General features: G+C 49.2%; 1 protein-coding gene and 1 long non-coding RNA gene across 3 annotated transcripts in view; one reads left to right on the top strand and one right to left on the bottom strand.

The window, feature by feature from the left end:
• ELP3 (elongator acetyltransferase complex subunit 3) overlaps positions 1–19,117 on the top strand; it is a 78,985-nt gene extending 59,868 nt beyond the window's left edge. For both annotated transcript variants that reach the window (XM_085542279.1, XM_015859793.3), the window contains 2 exons: positions 1,433–1,514; positions 18,659–19,117. In XM_085542279.1, the coding sequence (XP_085398405.1) occupies positions 1,433–1,514; positions 18,659–18,735 (159 nt within the window). In that variant the 3' untranslated portion in view covers positions 18,736–19,117. The remainder of the gene's footprint in view (positions 1–1,432; positions 1,515–18,658) is intronic.
• A 1,062-nt stretch (positions 19,118–20,179) lies between these two features.
• Positions 20,180–25,010, bottom strand: LOC116653167 (uncharacterized). Its single transcript, XR_004306593.2, has 4 exons — positions 24,723–25,010; positions 23,374–23,541; positions 22,134–22,273; positions 20,180–20,714 (listed from the first exon to the last, which is right to left on the bottom strand). It is a non-coding gene; the product is annotated as an uncharacterized LOC116653167 (long non-coding RNA).
• Between the last annotated feature and the right edge of the window lie 93 nt (positions 25,011–25,103).

Genomic DNA, 25,103 nt, shown 5'->3' with positions numbered 1-25,103 from the left:
AGCTCACATTTCAAAACTTTTGGAAGGGAAAAGTGGCCATCCAAAGTATCAGAGAATAATTTAAAACCAAGTTGCCAACTATGAACATTAAAAGAGGCTGGAAGTTGGGATGTCACGGCGTATGACTCACCCGATGTTCGTTTGCAATAGTCAGTTGTCGAGACATTAAGCAGAAAGAGTTCTTTGCAGTTGTGGGGACCATTTCTGATTAGAACAGCACTTCAGACTGAAGATTTCAGTGTGTTACTTAAAAATGCCTGCAAGTGTTAAGTGTTTTTAGAATTAAATCTCATCCGCTTCAGTTTCAGCGCAGCCCGACTCTGTACATTTTGTCAGGAAAACAGATGAACCAAGAGCGGAGTGTAATTCCTGCATCCTAATGTTAGAAGTGAATTAATCCAGTCAATTATGCCCAGATATATAGGACAACTAAGTTGTTAAATAGAGTGGAAAGGCTATTCCCTTGTTTCAAAGCGTTATTTTGATGGCAGTAGTGCTCATGCTGTGCAAGATTTCCAAATGTAAATACAGGCGTGGATCTGATCCAGAATATTAACATGATCTTCTGCAACTCCTTTTGCTTTGGCATCTTCCATTCTATGAGCTGAGCTTCGTGGTTGTGCCCTGAGCTCTGCAGAGCAGTGTGGGTCTGCAGGAGGCACGTGGGCACTTGGTGCAGGCTTTGAGGATGGCCCCAGGTGGGTCCTGTAGATGGTAACAGCTCCTGGAGGGCAGTGAAAATAACAACTGTGAGGCAATGGGGCAGTTTTGTACCAGAAAGCCAGTGGCTGTATCCGAAATGCCAGTGGTTGTATCAAAAAGCCAGTGGTTATATTGGAAAGGTCAATGGTTGTGTCGGAAGGGCCAATGATTACATCAGAAAAAACAGTGGTTTCATTGGAAAGGCCAGTGGTCATATCAGAAAAGCCAACAGCAGCTCTCTGGCTCTGCCACATCCATTGCAACTGATGTCAGACTTGCAGTTCATCAGTGTATCCAACTGCATCCAATGTCTGTGCTCTGGATTTGTTTAATTCCCAAATACAAACCCAGGTATAGGAAGGCAACCGTCAGGATGGGTGAGGGAGTGATTGCTGTTTGGTAATTGGAGCAGGGCAGGCCCACTCAGTGCCAACGTGACTGTCACAGGGTTTAACTTCATTCTGTTGCTGCCATTGAGAAGCTGTCAGGTGCTGAAGCTGCCTGTGAATAATTTCCTGATAAATAAACCCAACCCAATGGTGAGAAAGCTGCACTGTGAAATTCACCATTAACACGTCTCTGTTCAGTGCTCTTCCTGCACTAAGATTTTGGCTGTTCTTTTGCCCAAACTTAAGAAGTCTCCTGGAATTGTTCTGATGCTTACAGTCTGACCTTGCTTGTGCTTTCTGTTATTACAGAACTTACATTCTTGTTATTTCTTCTGCTGCAGGGATTTGGCATGCTACTCATGGAGGAGGCGGAAAGAATAGCCAAAGAGGAGCACGGGTCATGGAAAATTGCTGTAATTTCAGGTATCTTTCCTTTACTCCTCCCTTCACCCCCCTCCCTTTTTTGTTTTGCTCTTAATCTGAAAACAAACCCACTACAGCCAGTGCCAACCGCTGTGACCACTGAAATGAGCATCAGCTTAGTAACTGAGTTGAATTCCAGCCTGGCTCCATCCATCGCAATGCTGCCATGGTGAGCAGTGTGCCAAAGGATGCTGCAGGGAGCCATGCTCCTCTGGGTGTCAAGGAGCCATGGCCATGGGTGCCTTCCTCCTCCCAGGGCTGCTATTTCTGAGCTTGCTGCTTTGGCCCTGTCACAGGTTGTTACTGCTGAGGGCTCGCTTTCCAGAGCTTGTGAAGATAGAAAATTGCCAGCCTCCATTTTAAAGCCTTTCTGCAAGTGCCGTCATTAGGGTGGACAGATGTGCTTTTAGGATACATTAAGCGTTATCATGGAGAAGCAAGCTGTATAAGAAAGAGCTGCAGCCCTTTCTCCTTTTTCATGTGCAAGGCACTGTGACTGAGGAGAGCAGCGGCAGCTCGTGGTGTGTGTGTGAAGTCAAGGTCAGGACTGCCTTTGTGCATTAATTTATTCTTATATTAGTGGTTACGGTGGCTATAGAAAGCTGTTACAGGCATATGGGTAACAGAGGCGGCTGGCCAAGTAGGTGCTAAGGAACTTGGCCAAAAGAGCCTTAATACAGACCTTATACAAAAATAATAATCCTCTCCCACCCCACCAAGATAAACCACCAAAAAGCAGAAAACCACCAGTTTGATCCAGGCTGCTGAGTGCTGAATGAAGAGCCTGTGTGTATGTGCTTGCTGCTGGGTCGTGTCACGGGCTGTAGGACAACTGGAGAGGGAAACCTCAACAAGTGCCTGCAGTGAGGGCCAGCATCTGAGCGAGGGTGAGGTGCAGGTCACAGTCTGATGCTTAGTGTGGTGATGTGGTCCTGAGGAACATGGTTAGTGGGAGGTGTTGGTGTTGGGCCAGCAGGTGGACTTGATCTCAGAGCTCTCTTCCAACCTTAATGATTCTGTGATTCTACGGTTCTATGAGCGTGCATGTTGATGATGGGTTGACAGTTGGACTTGACAGTCTTAGAGCTCTCTTCCAACCTTAATGATGCTGCATTCTCTGTATTCCTCGCTCTGCAGACATGAGGCAATCACATTTCTCTATGTGATGCGGCAGAGGAGTCACTTTTGAATCCCATGTGGTTGAGAAATGCCCATACCTGGTATTTCCTCAATAAAACAGAGAAAGTAGGAACGTTTTCTTTCTTACTAATAACATCCTGACTCAGGATGCGTGGGGGGATGCGTGGTGGTAATCCCTCTGCAATAAGGAACATTTCATCAAGAGCAGAAAATGTACAGCAATTACTTTAACAACAAAAAAAAAGAGCCCTGTTAAAGCGTTTGTGTTACTAATTTTACCTGTAGTTTAGCAAACTGATACACAGAATGGTTTTTTTTTGTGTTGAAATGAAGTCTGCCTTGGTGTCATCACAGGAAGATCTCAGCTGTGATTTTTATCTTCATTTTCCCCCGGCCTGTAAAGTACAATATGGTACAGTTTGTCTTTATAACAGAATACTGCAGCATCTGCAAAGAGCAGTTTTCCAGCTGTTTCCTTGGAGATGTTATCACTTGAATTTCAGTTCTCCCCTAAGTTTTATCTGAAATACAAATGCAGCCGGAAGTTCTTTCTCCATTGGATGGTGAACTTGCTTTTGCTACTTCTGCTTTCAAAATTCACTTTGAATCTGGGAAACCCATTGCAACGTTTCCAACACGTTGCAAAATCTTCACTGCTGTTCAAACAGAAACGCATCAGATAAATCTGCTTTGAAGATCTCTCTCGTAGGGCCCTGGCTCTCATTTTTGTACTGCATGTTTTATTAATGCTTTGTTGCAGTGGTTTCTTTAATGGTGTCCTTTCTTCAGCAGTGTTTTCCAGTGTGACATTTAATGGCTACGTCAATACTAGTTAATTACATAGTGCCAGAACACCCAGAGTGTGGAATGTGGGAAATGGGTATGTCAAGGGGCTCCAGGAGTCATAGAACCATAGAGTGGTTTGAGTTGGAAGGGGCCCTTAAAGGCCATTTGGTCCCACTCTCCTGCGCTAAGCAGGGACACCCACAGCTCCATCCGTGCTCACAGCCCCATCCAGCCTGACCTTGGTTGTCTGTAGGGATGGAGCACGCACCACATCACTGGGCAACCTTTGCTAGTGCCTCACTGCCCTTGTTGTAAACAGCTTCTTCCTTATATCCAATCTAAATCTCCCCCTTGGAGTTTGAAACTATTTCACCTTGGAAATGCTCTTAATTCCGACAGATTAAGATAACTTCTAAAGAAAACATTTTCATACAAAAAATCCAAAAGAAAGCAGAAACAGGAAAGAAAAGAAAGAAGAAAGCCCTGTGCCTAATGTGCTTTCAGTGAGCAGCAGAAGCGTTGCCATCCTGCCCATTGCAGCCCTTTTGACAGAGGCAGCAGTCACCATCCCTTCCCTCTGCACTGTGTCCGTCAGATCCTCACTGCTTTCAGACCTCTCTCCTCCACAGCAGCATGCGTTGAGCTACCAGAGCTCATGTTCTTTTGTCCAGATGCCCCGGAGGACTCCAGGCTGCTTTCTTCCCACGTGTAACCTGGTCAATACTCTTAATGAAACATTATGTCATGTCCCCAATGAGCGCGGATGTCCCTTTGCTCAGTCAGGTGCCATGTCTTGCACTTCACCTCATCTTGCTTTGAGAAGGGCTGAGATTCCTCCCCCCCGCAGCACATTTTCCTCTTCTCTATCAGGCTCTGCTATCAAATCACTGATACAAACCTGCAACTGAGAGACGAGTGAGTAATTTACGATTGCCTCCTGATTAAGATCAGTGGGACTGTGATAATCCGTTTGGGGTGACAGATCCCAGCATCCTTCTCCTAAGCCAGTCACCCCCAATCACAGGGCTGTGAATGGAAATGAAACCAATCCCACCCGTTTTCTGCAGTCCCCACAAGAGCCGAGGTGGTTCGTGGTTGTCGGTGACTCATCCCTCAGTGTGTTGGTGCTGCTCCAGCGTACTGTCTCATGTGTTTAAGGAAACTGCTGCTCCTGCCTTTGCCTTTTGCAGTCACAGATGATAACAGAGGTTAGGAACTTTCTAAAAGTAAATCTGATGCATCACACCGGCGTTAAACTCACCTGCAAGGAAAAACACGAACCGAGCTGGTGTATAAATCAGAGGGAAAGTTCCAGGGCACATCTGATGGCACTCTAAAGTATCTTAATTTGCTCATGTAAATAGCCCTCTGGTCTCCCTGGATGTAATAAATCACTCAAGCAATCAGCGTCCCATACTTCGTCCTGGATGTTGATTCCTGGGCTGCCTTGGAGCTCGCCGACTGACAGGGTGTGCTCTGGGGGCCATAGGATGGAGCTCTGAAGCACTGCAGGAGGATGGATGGGGTTCAGCAGGACTCCCAGCGGCTCTGCTGCCGCTGTTATCCTTAGAAATGCCAACCTCAATGGATGTTAGTAAGAGAAGAAGTGGCCTGAGATAAGTGGGAACGTGGGAATGGTAATGAATTGGCTCTGTGATGATTGCGTGCTTTAGCCTTTGGAAAGAGATTAATCAGATGAGTTTGGGAGAAGCCAAGGATAAACCCATGCTGGTGGATTGGTGCTATGGAATGGCTGCTGTGTAGTTCTTAGTGAACTTCAGCTTTGAAGTTTTAGTAATGTAACGACTTTGAAAATAGACCCAGCAGTGACTTAACTGAGATTTCAGTGTAGGCACGAACAGGAATATTGTTGTCCTTAAGCAAGGGCATGGCCACAAACCCCGGCACTCTGTAGTTTGATAGGAAGCTCTTCTGTTTTTATGTATGCTTGCAGACACATGGAATATGTCTGTTCCTTGTGTGCCTTCCTTGAATCACAGAATCATTCAGATTGGAAAAGACCTCTAAGATCACCCAGCCCAACCCGAACCCATCTGCCCACATCCCTCAGTGCCACCTCGCCACGGCTCTGCAACACCTCCAGGGATGGTGACCCCACCACCTCCCTGCTCCAGTCTCATCCAGTTGAATGGGTAGGGATACCTTCTTTATGTACTCCCTTTCCTGAACACCCCTTTCCCCATTCTCAACCCAAACGATTCCCTAGCCTGCAAAACCCCAACGGTAACGATCACAATGATAATAATATCAATAGAACACACACGGTGAGTTTGGATTAGTCAGGATGTATTTAGAAATCAGACTCATGAAGAAACAGAGGTGACTTCCACACAAGTGACTTGCAATGCACAGCAGTATAGATAGACTTGAATCAGAACTGTGAGCAAGAGCAGTCTTTAAGGATTTAAAAATAAATAGTTTTCTTTCATGGGAATCTTCCTCTCTGACCGGCAGCGTTCCCGCACCGCCCACCGCTGCTAATCCTCCTTTTCAAGGCTGTGAGAGGTGAAGGGATTAAAGCTTGTTTTCAGTGAAAGCTTTGAGTGTAGATTTCCTCAAGTTGTGGGTTTCATAGTTATAACCCAATTTTGATGTGGGCTCACTGTCCAGCTCTCCAACTGCTGCTTCAGGCAAGCGTCGCTTGTGCCTTAAGGCTTCTCTGCAGCACGCCATACTCTGCTGCTGGAGGCTGATGGGGAGTGGGGCCATCCTGCCTGGGGTGCCAGCTCTGAGCAGAGCAGGGTGAGGACTTCTTCCTTTGTCAAGAGCAAAGTGCTCATGAGGGTTAGATTTTCTTTCTCAATTACATGCAAACCATGTACAAACAAATGCCATCAGTGCCTTTGCTCCTTCAGAGTACATTTGCTCGCACTCCTAGGAATGAATTTCAGTGCTTCCCAGCGGACTCCTACCACAGTATTTTGTTCTCCCTGTTGTTCTTGGAATAAGCAGGTTCAGCTGAACCTGTCTTCTCGTAATGCGTCTCTTTGCTCTTAGAGGTGTTTAATCTACAGGCAGAAAGGGGAAAAGGCTCAGCAGGGTTTAAGCGGGTTGCCGTCGCTTATTACGGCAGTGCTTAAAAACCATGCAAGGTTACTTCCAAACAAAGGAAAATCTGAGGTCCCCAGCATTGGGAACCCAGGAGCCATGGCAGGCAGTGAACCGGGGAATGATGCACGGAGCAAGCTGGGCTCTACAGCAGCTGCCTCACAGAGCATCTCGTTAAATATCACTTCATTTGAAGAGGGCCGGTGGGAGCAGCGCATTTAATTGACTATGGAATCAATGAGTGCTTTTGTAAGGGAAGATGAGAGTTCGCAAGGCAGGAAGGGCACTTTGGGTTCTGGTACCGCGGAGGGAAACGATGGTACCGTTGTGATGGGGAATGAGAGAAGTCATTGCTTTGGGTGCTGGCGATGCAGTGTGGTGTCTGAATCCAATCTTTGCAATAGCGGGGCAGAGCCAACGCTGCTCTCTCTGCTCCTTCGTGCCCCCCACCACCTAAATCAAAGAGCAAAGTGAAAAAAAGCCAGTGGCTTGTTTATCATGAAGTCATTGCTCATTTAAGGTAATTTTCTGCATGAGTGGTGCCTTTCTACTCTTCTGATGTGAGTAGTGTATTAGTATGCAGGCTTGGGTAGCTGAATGGTAGACCCTGGAGGCATCACTCCATTATTCAGAGCTCTGGGGAGGTCTGATCTGAAATGTCTGTTTTTCCATTTTCTGGTATTTGTAATTGCATGTGTGTTTTCTTCGCCTTTTGTTGTTGTGTTGTTATATATATATATTTTTTGTCAGTGTTAGTTTTTTTTATTTTCTTCTTCCTTCTAGTTGTACCTGCTTTGAATGCACATCTTCTTCCCCTCTAAAAGTCATCGTGTCCCCCTGCACCCTCACAAACTATACTAAAACACTTGTAAAAGCATTGCTTCTCTGATGCCCACAAGTCTTTCAGGCACTGGAAACATCCAAACGTGGTGCTTGAGACCAGTGGCTGGGCTAGGGAGCTCACTGTGCTTGTCGTCACTTCTCCCTTTCTGGCATCAGTCAGTGCCTGAGCTCTGAGTTTGGTGCTTGAGTTCTGCAGTCAGCATTTCCTCTCCTGTTGGAAGGATGCTGCTCTTCCAATCCCTTCTGCTCCTGTTCCACCATCCAAGTGGCAGGTGGGATGCAGGTGAGCTCAGTGTGGAGACTCCATCTCCCCTTCTGCACTCCGTAGATCTCAGCACTTTCCTTTGGGAGTCAGTGAAGAGCAGTTGCATTGCAGTGACTCAACCATTGCGGGTTTTTTTTTGGTCAGAAACCACAGCCAGCATTCAGGGGATGATTTAGAACAATAAAGCAAACCGAGCCGTTGTTATCTGTGTTCCTCCCAGCCCACAGTGTAAGCACAGCACAGCCCTTGTACCTGTTGTTCCTCTGTCCCATTTGCAGCACATATGCTCCAGATTGTGGCTTTGCAGTTGGCCACATGAGTGTCACTGTGATACTGCAGTGCTGGGTGTCAGGGGAAGGGAAGAAATAGTGGGTAGGGGTATAACATCTTCTTGCCCTCCAGCCGCTTTCTGCCCAAGGACTTCTGGAGCTGCAGAGAGTGCCTTTGTATTTGATAGCCCCCAGGGACTTCCTGCCTTGCCAGTCTGTCTGCCTGCAGCAGCTGATAAACTTCTCTCCTCATCCCTTTCTCTTCCCCATCCTTTTCTGTGAGCTTTCTGCTGTTGATTGGAACACCTCATGTTGTATCTTGATCTTGGGAGAGGTCATCCTTCAGACTCAGTCAAGGTGGATGAAGAACAGCCCTCTTTGTAGGCTTTCCTGGTGTCTCCTTGAGCATTCCTGTTAGCTTAATTTTGACTTTGCTGCTTGCATCCCATAAGTAGCCCCACAGATCCATGATCCTGTAAGCAACCGTACAGGTTGTGCACACCAGTGACCCAAGGTAAGATGTGGGTTAGTGGGTATGGTGGGGATGGGTTGGGGTTGGACTTACTGATCTTAGAGATCTTTTCTAACCTCAATCATTCTGTGGTTCTGTAACAGCTGGGCTGGAGTTTTTTACACTTGAGTGCTTTGGTTTCAGGAAGATTTCATGTTTAAGGAATTGCACCATTTCTTTAACACAGCACCAGCCGTGAGCTCATGGAAAGCAGTGCATAACAAATCAGAAGTTCCAAGGGGCAAACCTGGAGGGGACCAAGGCCAGGTTGGATGGGGACTTGGCAGCATGCTGTAGTGCCCACAGCTGGGGTTGGAACTGGGTGATCTTTGAGGTCCCTTCTGACCCAAGCCATACTATGAGTCCTCCCCCTTCTAAACAGTAGAAGTGTACAGCTCTTGACTCAATGTGCTTGAACAAATTCATCCATTACAGGTCCTTTCTTTTCCCTTTAAGCACCAACATGATGACTCTGTTGTCACCCTCTCGTTTAGGAGGCTGCCTTTTACAGTAACGATGACCAGACAGATTGAAGCTGGTGCTTTACAACTACTTGAAACATCCGAACAATAACATTTCAAGGATGGTACTCTTCTCTTTACAGTAGTTACGCATTGTGCTGCGAAACAGGCAGCAGAAATGTTTCCCCACTTCCTTTTAAAAGGAAAAGAGACAGCCATGTGTCAGAGGCTGTGCGGGCAGCCTGGCTTTGTGCCACGCTCCTCCAGGCTCCGGGCTGTTGTTCTTTGCCATCATCTCCGTGCCAAGCCCTTCAGCTCACACTCCTCTTTGTGAGAAGGGTCTGGGCAGTGCCAAACCCACATCCTGCCCTGGCACCATAGCACCTTGCTTTGACTGTGGGTGTAACACTGCTGCATGCTTTGGGCTTTTTGTTTTGTTTTAAAGGATGTGTCCCCTCCAGCCTCAGGGCTACGTGCTGATACACATGTGGTTTTCCAGTGGGATCATCTCAAAATACTAATGATACCATCCAGCACTGCCTTTCTGTGCCCTCAACATACTCACACCCATCTGCTCTGTGTGACAGCCACTGAACTTCACAGCAGTGGCACATGCAGAGCCCTGCAGGCACCAGCTGTGTGTCAGCACAAGTAACTGCCCCCTCCCAGCCCTGGACATGGCAGGGCTGGGTGCCATTCAACTGTGATGGCACTTGGCTTGTTGGTTTTACCTCTGCAATCCAAGTTTCACATGCCAAGATGAGACTATGGGTGAGGATTCCTTTCAATCCCAGAAGAGAAATGACAGCTTCCTTATAGCTGTCTCCATCCACCTATCCTAAAGCAGCTGCTAAAAGAAGGGAGACAATGCTCCCATCTCATACTTATGGGACTGGTGTCTTGCTGGCTGGGGCACTCAGCTTGCAGCAGGTGCCTGTCATGGTGAACCTGGAAGCTGCTGTGCCATAGGTGAGGCCAAGGGCAAGGGCCAGGAATGCACAGACAAAGCAGTTATGTGTTGTGAGGACTGTAAATGACTTTTTTCCGACGCTAAAAGCCAGTTCTATAAATACAATGCTCTTGCACGGAAGAGCTTTTTCGACTGCAGCGGTTGCTGTGACGTCTGTCAGCGTTATCTGTTTATGCTGGCATCAGGAAAGCAGGCTGGCTTGGCTTGTACCAACAGGATTGTCTCCTTATCTCTGTGCAGAAGATGCTTGTTTGGGAGGGGTGAGGGATGAGATTGAATTCCCCCACCGCAGGTGCTTACCCTGTTAAAACCAAACACTCCGAGCTCCATTAACAACCACCCTTTCCTTTCTCCTTTCAGTGCAGGCATTTTGTCACCTGTGCCTACACCGTCTCCGGTCGCCTTTAAGCAAAACTCATTGATAATTTGCTCCTAGGCTGGGAGAGGTGTCTGGAACCACAGCCAAATCTGCAGCAGCACACCCCAGCTTCCGAAGCAGCTCTTTAATGTTTCCCTGCAGGGAGATTGCTCCGTAGCCCCGCTCGGTCCCAGTGACGTAGCAGCCTTATCGCGGCGTGGAGGTCTGGCACCGCCGCCGCTCCCCGCCGTAAGCTAATTACTATGCGGCAAGATGATCAGTTTTCCCCCAGACCAGGTTTCTATTTGTGTGCTGTCAAGTAGAAAATTAACATGGACACAGGCCAGGAATGTTTCACGCCCGAGTGCGCCGGGGCCGGAGGTGGCGAGGGGAAGGCAGGCTGGATTTCTGAATGGTGGCGGTGTGGGATCAGGTGGTGCCGGGTGTCCTTAATGGGAGCAGCAGAGGAGCTGAGATGGGGAAGAACCAGAGCAAAACGCACACAGCCCTCACGAGCTGCCCAGCTCTGCCTGCTTTGTTCAGAACAAAGCCAGACAGTGTTTTGTGGAACCATAGCATCATTTAGATGAAAGTGACCCTTAAAGGCTGTCTGATCCCACTCCTTGCACTGAACAGGGACACCCACAGCTCCATCAGTGCTCAGAGCCCATCCAGCCTGACCTTGGCTGTCTGCAGGGGCATCACCACCTCTCTGGGCAGCCTGTGCCAGTGCCTCACCACCCTTAGTGTCTGCAGAGCAGGTGAGGGCTGCACAGTTCTGAAGCAGTGTTCATTCATTCATCAGCTGTCACACGAACACTCCTCACTCTGCACAGGTGGAAGCATGGCTGGTGTCCACCCGCTGTACTCCTGGGGTCTGCGCGAGCACCCCAACTTTTCGGAGCAGTATCAGGGAATTTGCAAGAAGTGCCTAAGGAATGAAGTTCAATCATAATGGATTTTTCCTTTCCCGGTGTTTCTCGCTTCTTGTTCATTAGAAGTGGTGTGTTTTGGAGGGTCTTGGTGCTTTTTAGGAAGAACACGTCAGTTAACCGCCAGGCAGAGCCTCCACTGCCGCTATGTGTGCCTGTTGCTTACAGGAGCTTATCGCAGGGATCCCTGCTGGCTGTGGGGCTTTCTGCTCTTTTCTCCCACCGGTTTTAGTCACCAGATGTCATCAGTGTCTGATTGAGCTATTCAGCTGCAGCTCTGCGCCACCTTTTAGCTGTTCCTCAGCATGGAGATATTTGTGTACAACATCCTCCTCCTGGCTCTGATGAGCCAAAGAGGGAGCTGAGGAGCAAAGGCTGATTTCAGCCCCTGCCTTCCTGAGCTGGGCAGCTACGGGAGCAGAGTTTGACAGCTGTATGTGGTGAGAGCTCCTTAGGGGTTCCATGGGGAAGGTGGGGGCACAGGTGGGCTGCAGTGCTAATAACTGGGTGCCTCGCTGTCGAGATTGCCAAGCCTTCATCCTCGGCTCTGAAAGCCTCCCAGGCCTTCGGAGAGAAAATTGATGGTGAATTCCTCCAGTGCTTGGTGAGTCATCCCAAATCCCTGGTCTCTCAGTAATACTTCGCCAGATGGGTTGAATATTTCAGTCAACCATCTCTGGAAGGAGCCTGAAGTCATTACACAGCCGGTGCCTCTAACATCTCACAGACCTTGAACTTGACAAGTTTGAGGTTGAGCAGCAGAAACATTTCACTCTCTGCATCTCTGTCAAGGCCTGGTGGTTGCACCGGTGGCAGAACTTTGCTCAAGTGTAAGAGAAGGGTTTGCATGTAAACATTTAATTGCATGTGGCTTAAAGTCAGGAGATGCACGAGCTCTGGGCTTCATCTGTCACAGTAAAGGCAGTGCTGGCGTGGTGACTGTGGACAGAAGATGCTGCCAGTGCAGCTGGGCTGGGCCAGGTCTTTGTAGTCATTAATGAAACGTTGCTTCTGCAATAAAGAGATCAGTGAGATGGAAGCTCACCATCTGGAAGCTCCACGATGGTTCTTAACTGATTTTTAAATGGTGAGTCTGCAGCTCTAACCATAACCAGGGCATCTCCCATGTGCTGAGAGGCACCCCAGAAGTTGGATGCTGCCAAACCAGTGCTTTAGTTCTACCTCTTAGAATTGGTGACAGTCTTGGGTTTGAGATTTGGCCTTAAGAACAAAAAGGAGGGATCCATTTGGTAATATCAGAAAGCTTTTGCTGTAGTTTTTCCTTGTGGATACCTCTAAGACCAAGTCCAGTCCCTCCAGGAGTTAAACATGGGGATTTGGGGGATGCAAAAGAAGAGAGCTTTTCAAATGGGCCAGGTCCTAAACCAGGTGAAGGTACTGTAGAGTTAAATCAGCTTCCATTAAACTAAAGGTGTGGTGCATGAGGAGCAGGCTGTAACGTGGAGAACAGAGGTCTGCCTGTTTGTTACCTGGAGGTGTTTCTCCCATCAGTTCTGTTTATCGAGCAGGAGAGCTGACCATGAGCTGGAGCTTTGTCAGAAAGGGGCTGATCTCTTTGCATTTGCGTCAGATCCACAACGTTCCTTCTGACGTGGGCTCTCCTGGCAGAGGCTGGATGTGGCTGCGGAGGAGCCAGGGGATGCTCAGGGCTTTGGGTTGTGCCTTCAGGAATAATCCCATTTCCAATCTGAAAGCAGATTCCGTAGCAGAGAAGTGAGTTGGGGAGCTGATGAAGGGGGACCCCGGGCTTCAAAATGCTTCTTTGGCAGCTGTGATTTGAGATCTCAGACAAATTACCCATCTGCCTGGGATCTCGGCTCTTCTTGTGGGACGTGGCGATGGCAGTACCTCCCTGCTAGGCAGAGGTGTTGTGAAAACATCAATTTAACAGTGCTGGGAAGCAATCTGTGCGGGAAGGAAGAAATAGAGGCTTTCAGGTGTGGGTTTCTCCTCCAGCCCCTAAAGCAGCAGCACACACACTAAACACAGGCTGGGGACAATTGCTGCTAGCGGGTTTGGTGATGTTAATCACTTAGCCCTGGCTAGAGAAAGGATTACAAAGTGCTTTGCATAATCATGTAAGTACATAAAGATGTACCTAAATCACAAGTCTAACTGCGACGCTAATTAGCTCTTTGTGGTTGCTGCGGCAGGAGGAGGTCACAAAGTGCTGAACTCTCCCATCCTGTGCTGCGTCCCTCCAGAGGCTGCTGAAATGGATGGGAAGGATGGCTCTGCAGGAGAGAGCTTCACAGCTCTTCCTATTTTCCCTTTGCATTTCTCTGAGCATGTTTTCCAATGGCTGCCAGAGCATCAGTAGTTCTCAATAGTTCTCAATAGAATCTGCTGTTGTTAAAGAAGTGAGCATGGCTGTGCTTCCTCTCTGTGTTAATCTGAAAATGGAGAGCATCACATTTGTGAGATGCCATGTAACATTTCCAACCCCCCACCTCCTTGTTATTCCCAGAGGTTTTTATCTCCTGGATCTTTAGGAGATTTTGAGAAATAAGTTGCCAATTGTCTAATCTAAATATATACATATATATCTTTGCTGCAGGGATTGATGTAAGGATTGTTCATTGGCTTCTTAAATTAACGTTTCTGATTGCTCTGAAGTGCACAGGTTTCCTCAGCGATGTTCCTGGTGCTGGTTTTTTCCCATCCCCTTGGTGCTGATGTTGTTGTGGTTATCTCACACCCTTTGCTCTTTCCCCACTGTTGCCATTCGCAGCAGTTGGTTGGTGGCCATTCACATGAGGCGGCCTCGTGTTTTCCCTGCAGATAAAAATCCAGCGTTGTGAAAAGTCTAAATGCAAAGCAAACTGCTCAGAGGCCACGGATGGATGTTCTGTGCATTCTTAACTCATGTATCATTTTGGAGACGCGATGTGGTTTTCTTGGTTAGCATCCAGTACACAAGAGAGAAGAAAAAGTTCTCTCATCTCATCTTTCCCTTCTGTGAGGTATTTGAAACCATGGGTTGGGCCCTTCCTCATTTAAGTAGGTCCTATCAATGTGAGGAAGTCCCTTTGCTGGGCTCTGGATGGTCGCTGGGTGGCTGCCCAGTGTCATTAAATGCTGGCCATGCTTTGAAGTCAAGACTGAACAGCAGCAGGTTTCACAATGAGGCATTTTCTTACAGCCAACCGAGTTTCTTCTTGGGTTTGGTGGAGGTCAATGCAAGAAGTATGAAGGAAAACCTAAAACTTCTCTCTTAGAAGCAATCCCGAGTCTCCACCAATGTCCACAGGGAAGGAGGGGGTTGTGTTGGCTTGCACAGCACTCATATCACTCTCTAAGTCACCCAGCCTCATGTCTTAAGAGTTCTAAAATGTGAGCTTTGTGATCCCTGAATGGTGGCCTTTGAATGCCCCTCATGCTCTGGCAGCATCAGTCTGACCACAGGAGATATTCTTGGAGAACAAGGGAGGTTCTCAGAGCCTTGGCTGCCCCAAATCCCAGAGGCTGGCTTAGGATTCACTGCTAATATGGATAAAGTTCATGACTCTTCAGCAAGTACCATTTCCTGCCTCATTGCCTTCAGGAACCAATAATCAGCACCCTTGAAGGACAACCCTACTCAACAGAGATCCCACATGTGCCACAATGTCCCTACCCAACAGAGATCCTACAGCGATTTGGGTGCCCATGCAGTGAGCCCAGGGCTCTCTCCTCCCAAATCAAAGCACAGAGCGAGGCAGTCAGTCCCATTAAACTTGGCAGAGCTCTCACTGCCAGCAGAACTGCAGTTGGCACATGGGTGGTTGGAGGCAATTTGGAAGGTTCATATGATGTGGGTTCATGCTGCGTGGCATGCAGGGCTCCGGTAACTGCTTCTAAGATATGGATGGAGGGGGAAGGAAGCTGTGAGATGCTGCATGCCCTGACTGCTTTGGGGTGGATTTCAGTGGTTGCCAAAAGATGTGGAGGCCTGTGTAGAGATAATTCTCTCGTGTGCCTCGTTGGTAAGTCTCTGCTATGGAAATTTTATGAACTATTAGTAGCTCTTTAATGAGCCTGAAAACAATCTCATTTTCACTTAGTTCTGTGCCCAGTGAGCCATGGTGAAGGAATCTTTGAGGATACTCGGGCTCTGCCGCCGCACTGCAATATTTCTGCGTGGCAGAGCTGAGTCAGAAGGGTGTATTTATGGGCTTTGCATAGAAAGGTCACGGGCAGGGGGCTGCATGTGGGCAGTGAAAGCTGATTTCCTCCATCCTCCTTCAGGGCCAGAAATGTTTAACCCTGACACCGCGGTCACCTTCCACCACCCTCCGGTTGGTTGGTTGGTTTTAACTTTGTTTTGCAGTTTGAACGTTACAGTAAAAAGATTTGGGGGTTTTATCATCAGGTTTCGCCGTTATTCAGCCATCACCAAAAAGAGAGAACAAAAGGCTGTGAAATGAACGGGCAGGCGGTGCCAGAGGATGTGTCATCAAAGATTGCGGTGAGGGATGCTTCCAAAAAGCCTCAGCTGGCCGTGGGTTCTGCCCAGCAGGTGTGATCTGAGCCCCTGTGCTCCCAGGTTGTTCAAACTGAACTCACTGCTAAGTTTGGTGTGGAGTGTTTAACATTTAGAGGCCCATTTAAAAAGCAGCTGATGATGGCTTTGAAAGTCGAAAAGCTTCTTGTGACAGCTTCTGGCTGTACTCTTCCATTCCTGTGTGTTATTTCTTTTGTGGTACTTGTGGAACGATGCTGCTTTTCACTGGGGTGTGTCTTGGAGCTGTGGGTACACGTGCTGTAAATTAGAGCAGCAAGGTATCCCTGGGGCTGTTCGGGGCCAGGTTGGATGGGGCCCTGAGCTGCTGCCTGATTTATTGGTTGGCAACCTTAGCCCGCAGCAGGAGGGTTGGAACTGGATGATCTTTGAGGTCCCTCCCAACCCAAGTTATTCTATGATGATGCTATGACTGGGAATAGAACTGGTGCCTTCCTTTCAGCACTGTTAAGCATTATGGATTGTTTCTCCAGCAGACGAGATGGCATGTTAGTTTGATAGCTCTCATTCTCTTCTTGCACACTGATGCTGTCCTGACAGAAGCCAGCAGCGTGACCCTGCTCTTTGTCTATTGTTTGGGCTTTGCGTTCATACAAACTTGTGATAATCTCACAATGGAGATGATTCCTTCATGATTTATGGGCAGTCATTCGTGCCCCACGAATCTTTCATTCCATTCAGCATTGCCTTCTGAGTTCTGCTTCTCTCGTGGGTGAAGGCAGCGTGGCTGCTGGCTGTCAGCCTGCTTTTAATTCCACGTCTCAACGCCCCATTTCTTTCCCAGTTGTGTCACACTGATTGAAAAACATCCTCCCTTCACCGTGGCTGTGATTTCCTGATATTCTCTGACTACAGAGAAGCGCCTTTGTATTGATAGCATCCCAGTGAATTCTGTAGGCTGGGTTTGTTGCTGTTTGGGTTCTGAGCAGCTGAAGTGAATCCTGAGCTCATCCTCAATTGCTGCGCATCGTTTTGGTTCACAGGGCTCTTGCTGCATTTCCGCACAGTTCCTTTCAGAGCAAACTAAGCCACAAGCTGTGCTCCAGTGGCAGATCCAGCCCAGACAACAAGGTCTGGATTGAGCTTTGCCCAGCTTCAAACCAAGCATGCAATGGGGAAGAGGAGCCCAGGGAACCAAGAGTCAGCACAGTGCAGATGCATGGGCTGAGCACCAAGGGATCCCATCTGCTGCTCTGCTCCTGCCACACCAGGCTGGACTCTAAGGAGTCTTCGCACAGATCTCATTGAGGCACCTCCTGCCTGCTCCTTTCCATCTTTCTGAAGCTGTGGATGCCCCTGGAGGTGCCCAGGGTTAGTTTGGATGGGGTCTTGGACAGCCTGATCTGGTGGGTGGCAGCCCTGCCCACGATGGGGGTGGGTGGGTTGTAAGGTCCCCTCCAACCCAACCATTCTCTAGTTCAGTTGAAGGACAGTGATTCTGTGCAGGAGGTTTTGCTGTGAGCATGGCTTGATGACGACAGAGGTGCTTCACGAGGCAGCACCGCGTGGGACCCCAGGAGCACGGGGCTGCCAACTGCATCATCAGTCTTGTTAATGGCTCGAACCCATTGCCCTCTAACGAGGAGGAGCTGGCACTTCACTAGGGCCACTTAATAGCTCTGAGATTAATGGAGGCAGCATGCGATGCTGTACTGCAACCTCAGCTGCCTCCTTTTAAAATCCACACGTTTCCCAAGAGTTTGAGGGGGGGGGGGAATAAAAGAGGGGACAGTTTAACCAACTCTAATCGAAGTGGTTTTAAAACCGTAATCCAAATTCCTATGTTGTCTTTAGCTCTAAGAGGATTCTTCTTCGGCTTTGATTTCATTGATCCTTTCATCTGAGTTCTGGGCTGCAGGTGGAGGCTCTGCTGTTTTCCTGCCAACTTCTGTATGTCACATCCCAGTCTTTGCTAATGAGCCCTGGGGATTTGGGGGCACGCTGTTGATACAGGTGGTGGTTTGCTGCAGGTCAGAAATCCAGGTCTCTTTGAGTTGGAAGGGACCCTTAAAGGCCATCTCATCCCACTCTCTGCACTGAACAGGGACACCCACAGCTCCATCAGTGCTCAGAGCCCCATCCAACCTGACCTTGGCTGTCTGCAGGGACATCCAACACCTCTTTGGGCAACCTGTGCCAATGCCTCAGCCATTCTTAGCATAAAAATCCTTCTCCTTATATCCAGTGTAAGGATCAGGAGGAAGGATTTGGCTGGAGCTGTGGTGCTCAAGGACCTTGTAAGCACAGCAGTGTGCATTGGGGAAGGCATCACAGCTCTCCAACATGCTCCTGGTGGTGAGGTGGCTGCAGGTGCATAGAGAGGAAGGGGTTACGCCAGGCACTGCGTGGTGGGGACACGGCCATTCCTGGAGAGCCATTTCCAAGTGCCACAGTTTCCAGGAACTGGCTGGAGGCTCTGAGATTAATCATAGAAGCACAGAATGGCGTAGGGTGGAAGGGACCTCAAAGATCAGCCGGTCCCACCCCCTGCCGTGGGGAAGGAGAGGAGAGGGCTACAGCGTCTGTCCTATCCCTGCCTACCAGCTGCAGGGACAGCAGTGCCATGATGCTGAGTCCTTCCTCTGCTGATGACTAATGTCTGCATATGTGAGTAATTAGATAAGGTGAGGGGGGGAGGCTGCCGGCACAGACTTGTCCTGCTGCAGGATGCAGCGGGGTTCATTAGGAGAGGAAGATGAGGACCAGAGGCACACACAGAGCCTCCATTCAATGAGGAAATTGGATTGCGGCTGCAGAGCCCACTTGTCGAGCTGGAGTGGAGCTGAGCTCATTTCTAGGAGCTCTGGGACACAGCCTGCTGGGCTCTAGGGCCCTTCAGTTCCTGGTAGAGGTGCCTGCAGCTGAACTGCCTGCTCCTGGGAGCCCACCTTTGGTTTTCATCTGAGCTCCCAGATGTGGTTCACTGCCGTTCCCTTCTTCTCTCCCTTGCAGCTTTTCTCAGCACAGAGGACAGGGCAGATAAAACACTGCATTAAAGCTTTGTTGCTCTCCTCACAGGTGTTGGCACAAGGAACTACTACAGGAAGATTGGCTACGAGCTGGAGGGGCCGTATATGGTGAAAAGGCTGCAGTGAGCCCAGCAGGTCCTCACCTCACCTGCTGCAAGGAGAGGACGTGGCTGACCCATGAGAAAAGATCACGGCGGTGGCTGGAAGCTGAAAACCAAAACCTGGCAGCTGCAAAGGACTTGTTTGTGCCCTTGGCAGCAAATGGGGAGCACGGCTCTCTTGAGGTGTGCTTTGCCCCAGGACATCACACACACATCCAGGGCTGGCTTTGCTGCGTTGCAATATGGGAGTGAATCACAGGTGAACTGAAGGGCGCCCTGTAAGGGAGTCTAGTGTGGAAAAGCACCTGTTATTTCTAGGATGCTGCTGTTGGGCTTTTACTATGCATTGAAATGGCGTGGGTTATTTTGCAACATAAAGGAATCCTTGTTCTTTGCCTACTTACTTATTTACACTGCCATGGCTGCTTTTTGTCCATCCCAAGCAGTGCACTGTGATCATTCTATCAGGGGCTGGAAGCCATTGCCCACCTTGCTGGTGGGGACACAGTCACATTCATGTCTCTGAGGCTCCAGCCCCTTAAAGCAGGTTCAGCATCCTGTCCAGCCAATGCTTACATACCTCTGTGGTAGGAAGCCTACAACATCTAGGTCCCTATTTCAGTATTTGACCTCTTGTATGGTGAAAAGGTGGAGACAGTAGCTTACAAGAGGTTGGTACTTTGACAGCTGTGCCACTGCCCTGTGACCTGTCACTGTGCACCTCTGGTCTCCCTCTTCTCTTTGCACATGGTGTACTCCTGCACTGTAACCAGCCTCCATTGGCTTCACTTGAGGTCTCTTCATTTCCACACTCGATGTTCTGTTCCTCCATCCTGTAACTCAGTGCTCTGGGCACAAGAATGGGCAGAAGCTTTGCTCAGGGCAAGGTGTCCAGCACCCCGTGTTCTCCCTTAAGCTGCTTTGGGACAGGATTAATTCATCAGAAGGTGATGAAAGGTGCCACCGGTAACTGGGGCACATTAAGTTTCTGCCACCACAAAGCACAGGAGATTAAAATGGATGCACTGCGATTTCTGTGCTGAATCCTCCACGTTCTCCACAGAACGGGGCTGTTCTGGTGCTGCCATGCACACTGAATCACACTGACGTGCTCAACTCCACCTGCCTTCATCTCTCATTAAGCAAAGCCCAGCACTTGGAATCTGAAAGCTCAGCCCTCTGACAAAGCCAGGACGTGCCTGGGGGTGTGCACTGGGTCTGTGGGCACCGAGTGGGGCTCAGCAGTGCTGAGCTGTTGCCACCAACCTCATTGCAAAGAACCGTCTGTGCTTATGTTTTCAGCCAGGCCATTCCCTCCAAGGCATTAGTGCTGTCTGGTGACAAATTTCACACATTGAGGTGAAGTGCAGCTGTTTGGGACCTGTAATTTGCACTTTGCTGCCTGCCTGTCATGTGGGCTTCAGCGCCGGAGGGCTCGGAGGAGATTGAAGGCTGCTCCGACACGCATTGCACCATTTGAAGCCTTTATGTTGGTATTAAAAGAAGCAAGCCCTCACAAAGGCCTTTTTCTGCAAAACAATGTCGTAAGATTTTGATTATGAATTGTAAATTTAATAAGCATGCACTGATAGAACGACGCATCAGGTCTTTGCTGGCAGACAGCAGCACTGTGCAATAAAACCGGCGCTTAACGATGGCTGTGCTGAGCAGTGCTCAGTGCATGGGGACAAGGCAGAGAGCAGGGAGCAGCACCCAAAGGTGGCAGAGCCTCCCCATCCCCCTCCAATGAGGATTCTTTGAGTTGGCCCAAACATCTTTTGCACTACCTTGAGATGTTGGGTCATTGCATCTCTTTAGCTCCTTCCATGGGGGAAGAAATCAACTAATTGCATCCTGCAGTTAATTGCAAAAGGGAGAGTTGCTTTCAAAGCCTGGAGCAGTCACACTTTGCTGCAGGTGATTTCATGGGCAGCCCTGCATCGTCCTGTGGTGGCCCAGCACAGCACCTTCTGCATGGGACTCAGTGTAAGAGCGCAGGGATGCCTGAAGGAAACAAAACACACTGAGGTGAGTGGGGTGGACAACCTGCAGGTTCTTCTCCCTCTAAAGTTAGAGGCAAAAGCATTAGGTTAAGCAAACAGAAGCTTAAGCAAACCAGCCATAAGTTGAGCAAGGTCAAGAAAATGGGATTTGCTTGTAAAACCAAAGGGCAGTGTCTGCTCCCATGGCTGTAGCAAGGCAGCCCAGGGTAGGAGGGCTCTGAGTTGGATTTTTGCATATTGAAGGGCAAAATCACATCAACCCATCACAGCCCAGGTCAGGTACGAGGGTTTCCAGGCTGGTGCTGTCCAAGAAGCACCATGAAGGGCTGTACCTCCCCACCTGCAGCCATCACAGCCGAGGGGGAAAGCAAGCGAGCCATAAGGAAAGCAAATTGTTAATGTTGCTGCTGGAGCAGCAATCATGGCCTGGGGTGTCCGCACTGCTTCCCTGACTGCAGCTCTCTGCTTTCTGATCTGCAAAGCGGCCCTGCCAGCTTCAATATTTCTCTTGCTTCTATTTATATGCCTTTCTTCGTTGCTTGAAAATTACCTCCTGCCCTTCCTTGGTAGCGCTGGAGCGCTTCACAAGTGCCTGCTAAGTGCACCTCTTTGCACAAGGGCTGCACAGTGGGTTCCTTTCCTGCTGCCCCCAGCTTTTGCCCCTGCTGTGAGCGAGCTCTGTATGAGCAGCACGGGGACAGGCAGGGATGTGCCTGCATTTCTGCAGCAGCTCCGGGCCCCTCTGCTTGCTTCCTCTGTCACCATCACACTGAGCCACCCGGCTGCTGCTGCCCTGCACTGCTCCAGTGCCCAGCCCCAGCCTGAAGGACCCCACAGGCATCACTACAGCAAAGCATGTCCCCCACCCCTGGAGGTGCTCAAGGCCATGGATGGGTCCCTGGGCAGCCTGAACTGATGAGGGGCACATAGCCCACAGTTGTAAGCCCACAGTTAGGGCTGGAGTGGCTTTAAGGTCCCTTCCAACCCAACCATTCAGTGACTCTATGAAACAAAGCACCATGTCTAAAGGAGATGAGCATAGGAAGGCAGCTGAGCTGCTCTGCAGTCATTCACATTAAAGGCAATCTATACATCCAGCAGGCCCATCTATGTTTGAAAGGGTTGAATTTAGCAAAACAAATGTTATTCAGCTCGGGGGAAAACGAAGCATATCCATTTTTGGCTTCAAGTTGGCACCTCCTGTGTCCAGCTGGTCACCCAAAGCCACACTTAACTGCACTGCTTCCTGGAACCCCAGCAGCTCTATCCAGTAAGAAAAAAAAGTGAACTGGAAACAAATAGGAAAAAAAAACAAATAACCCAGAAAATACCCCAGGCCAGAAGGCAGAGGGAAGTCTCCTGCCCTAAAAGCAGCAGGCACTGAGTGCAGTACAAGCAGTGATGCAGGGCAGCACCTGACCTGTGCCCAAGGAGCGATGCCTTCTTGCCACCTTAGCACTTGTTCTTTGCTGGCATCCTTGGTGTGGCAGCAGGAGGGGCTGCCTCCTGCCTTTGGTGCAATAAGCGTCGTGCCAAGGGCTCAGGGAATCTGCCACGACTCTGCAAGGAAAGAAAACGGAATGAAGAGGAGCAGGAGACAGAAAGGAGCTCGATTTAACATACAGCAGTCACAGTCAGCTCTGTTTAATGAGAATAGGAAGCAAGTGGTTTGAAAAAAACAACAACATCAAAAACAAAGGCAGACCTGAGGTAAGCAGCAGCACAAAGTCCTTGGGCTCCTCGAGCCCTTTCCCAGGCGGAGGAAGTGCTCTGCCATCGATTTATTGATGCTGCTGCCTGTCTGCCCTGCCATGTCTCAGGGATGTGGGTTTGCTCAGGGCGAGATCTAGCAGGTGTTGTAGCACCCATTGATGTTTCCTGGGTGCCAGAGCCAGGTCCCAGCTCCATCTGCAGCCCTATGAGGGCTCAATGCCTCCCACAGCCCCTTCAGATCTGCTCCTGGCTGGGGAAATTCAAGGTCCCAAGGTACTTCAAGGTTCTTCTTCCCTCACACTGGGACTTCAACCCCCCCCCCATCACTGCGTGTAGCAGAGTAGTTGGAGGGATTTGTTTCCCGTGGGTTTATTTGCTTGAAGTAAATCCTGCTGCTGTCTGTGTTGGCAGCTTCTCTAGGTTTGCTGGGATGAGGGGAGGTTGTAAAGAGGAGGTGGCAAGGGCATGAAACCAGGTCCTGATCCCAGCGTGGGGTATCTGTATCACCTGTTATACAGGGCTGGAATCTATATCATAGCTCGGCTTATGTGCGGCATCTACAAACCCAGTAGGAAAACTGCTGTCTCGCTGATTTAAAAGATGCAAGAGGGAAAACACTGACAGGTTGTGGGTACTAAACCCATGTCCTGTTGCTACCACACCAGTACGTGCCTGAACGGAGGCTTTCACCTCCCTCTGGCCTGGCCTGCAGGGCAGTGGGGCTGCTAGGAGGTGTGAATAATGCCACAGACTGCACATTGTTTCCATTTAAAACCAATTTAATCTAAATTCTCTGATCCTGCAGCTCTGCGAGAATAAAGGAGAGCTTAAAGGGAGAAAAGCACTGCTTCCGACTTCAAAAAGCCTCAGCAAAATCAATTAAGAGTGTATGAAGAATCCTGAAAGAACAACAGGGACTGACAGATCGAACTGTGCAGGCTCATTACCTTTTCACATCCAACTCTTGACGATGTTCCTGCACAACATCAGCCAGGGCACGTGGGTGTCTTTACATTTTGGCTGCAAGTACCTGTATCATGCTTTGCAAACAGAATGCAAATACACTGGTTGTGTTCTGCGCGCTACAGACGCGGGCTCCTTTGAGAAGGCAGCAGCTATTTAGAGGAACAAAAGAGAAATGTATTCAAAGTTGGGGAGGAGAAAGGAGGAACAAGGTAGCTTATCTAAGAACATGAACTGAGCACCAGAGGTACGACTGCTTGATGAGGCTGCCACAAACACTGGTTTTCTCAGTAGGAAATAGCCTTTATCCTCCAATGCATGAAGCAGCAAGGGTGGGCTTTGTTCCTGAGGTAGGTTAGGACACGTCCACAGCTAACTGCCACTGCAAAGCTCTATTTCCAGGTTCAGTACCACACGCCTGGCTCACACCGCACACAAGCTTCAATGCTTCGCTCTTACCAATCCATCCCAAAGAAATTGTGGTCCTTTTCAACCCAGGCCACTCTGTGATTCTATGACATTCAGCTGCTCACCTGGGCCCTCTGCTCAGGCAGCATTTCTAGCTGATGAATCAGAATCATGCAGGGACGGGCACTTTGCAAAGCAGATCCCAACAGCAGATGCTGGAGAATCAGCTCCGGCTCATCGCTCCCTCCTGCCCCAGCCTCACGCATGGGTTGGCAGATCTGCTTCTCCTTATCTCATCTGCAGCCCCTGCTGAGATGAGACACCTAATCCAACCCGCTCCCATGCCCTCTTTAGATGATGCATCTCTCAAGCTGCCCCATCTGCATGTTGGCTGCCCGTAGATAACTGCTCGGTGACAGGCATCCGGAGCGCCTTCATTATTCTCTGTGATAAACAGACCTGGGCATTTATTTCCCCAGCATCTTCCCAGAAGCTGTAATAGTAGCAGCTACTACGCTGTATTTAACAAGCACAGAAAAAAGACCTTCTGCTTCTGCTGGCTGCTGAGATGAGCTGGAATTTGTGATTAATGGAGGGTGCTGCTGATGAATAATTTGGATGCAGCACTTAATTTGAGAGAAAAACAGAATCGCATCGAACTGACTTCATCCTGCCTGGGACAGTAGCGAGTATTTAATTCTTCCCTTGACAAATTCAGCCCCTTAGATCCCTTCTGTCTCTGTGAGTGGTGATTTTTGTTCTGTTGAAAAAGAAAGTTAACTAGTCTGAAGCATCCTTAACCCAAAGCAATCAATTTCAGCGCCTGCCCGTGGTGGACAAATGGCATTCAGAGGGCTGTTCTAACCAACTGCTCTGATGCACACCAGGCTTATGTCACAAGAGAGAAAAATGAGGAACGACTCACCCATTTCTCCCAGTCACAGCAGAAGAACGAGGCTTCACCCTCACTGCCTGCCCTCCCGAAACACAAAGCTGAATCACAGCTCCGCATTCCTCTCCATCCTTTTTTCTTCAAGAGACTGACTGCAGACAATAAATGGTGGCACGTCCTTCGTCACCAGCATCTGGGCTCTGACCTGGGGAAGAAACAACAGCACCAAAGCACAGGAGCAGGGTGCTGAGCACCCACCGCAGCCCCATTACCCGGCAATGCACTGGGCAGCACTGCTCTCCTGAGCACACTTAGAGTCACTCCAGCAGCTCTCACCACCACCGAAGCAGCAGCTTTCACACAACCACAGCAACTCGGCCACAAGAGGAGGGAAACACAAGGATATTTGGCATC

The sequence above is a fragment of the Coturnix japonica genome, chromosome 3 (assembly GCF_054131305.1).
Source record: "Coturnix japonica strain WE chromosome 3, WE-NBRP24, whole genome shotgun sequence".
Lineage (NCBI taxonomy): Eukaryota > Metazoa > Chordata > Aves > Galliformes > Phasianidae > Coturnix > Coturnix japonica.
Note: the sequence above shows the minus strand (reverse complement) of the source record. Positions and strands in the feature narration are given on the sequence as shown.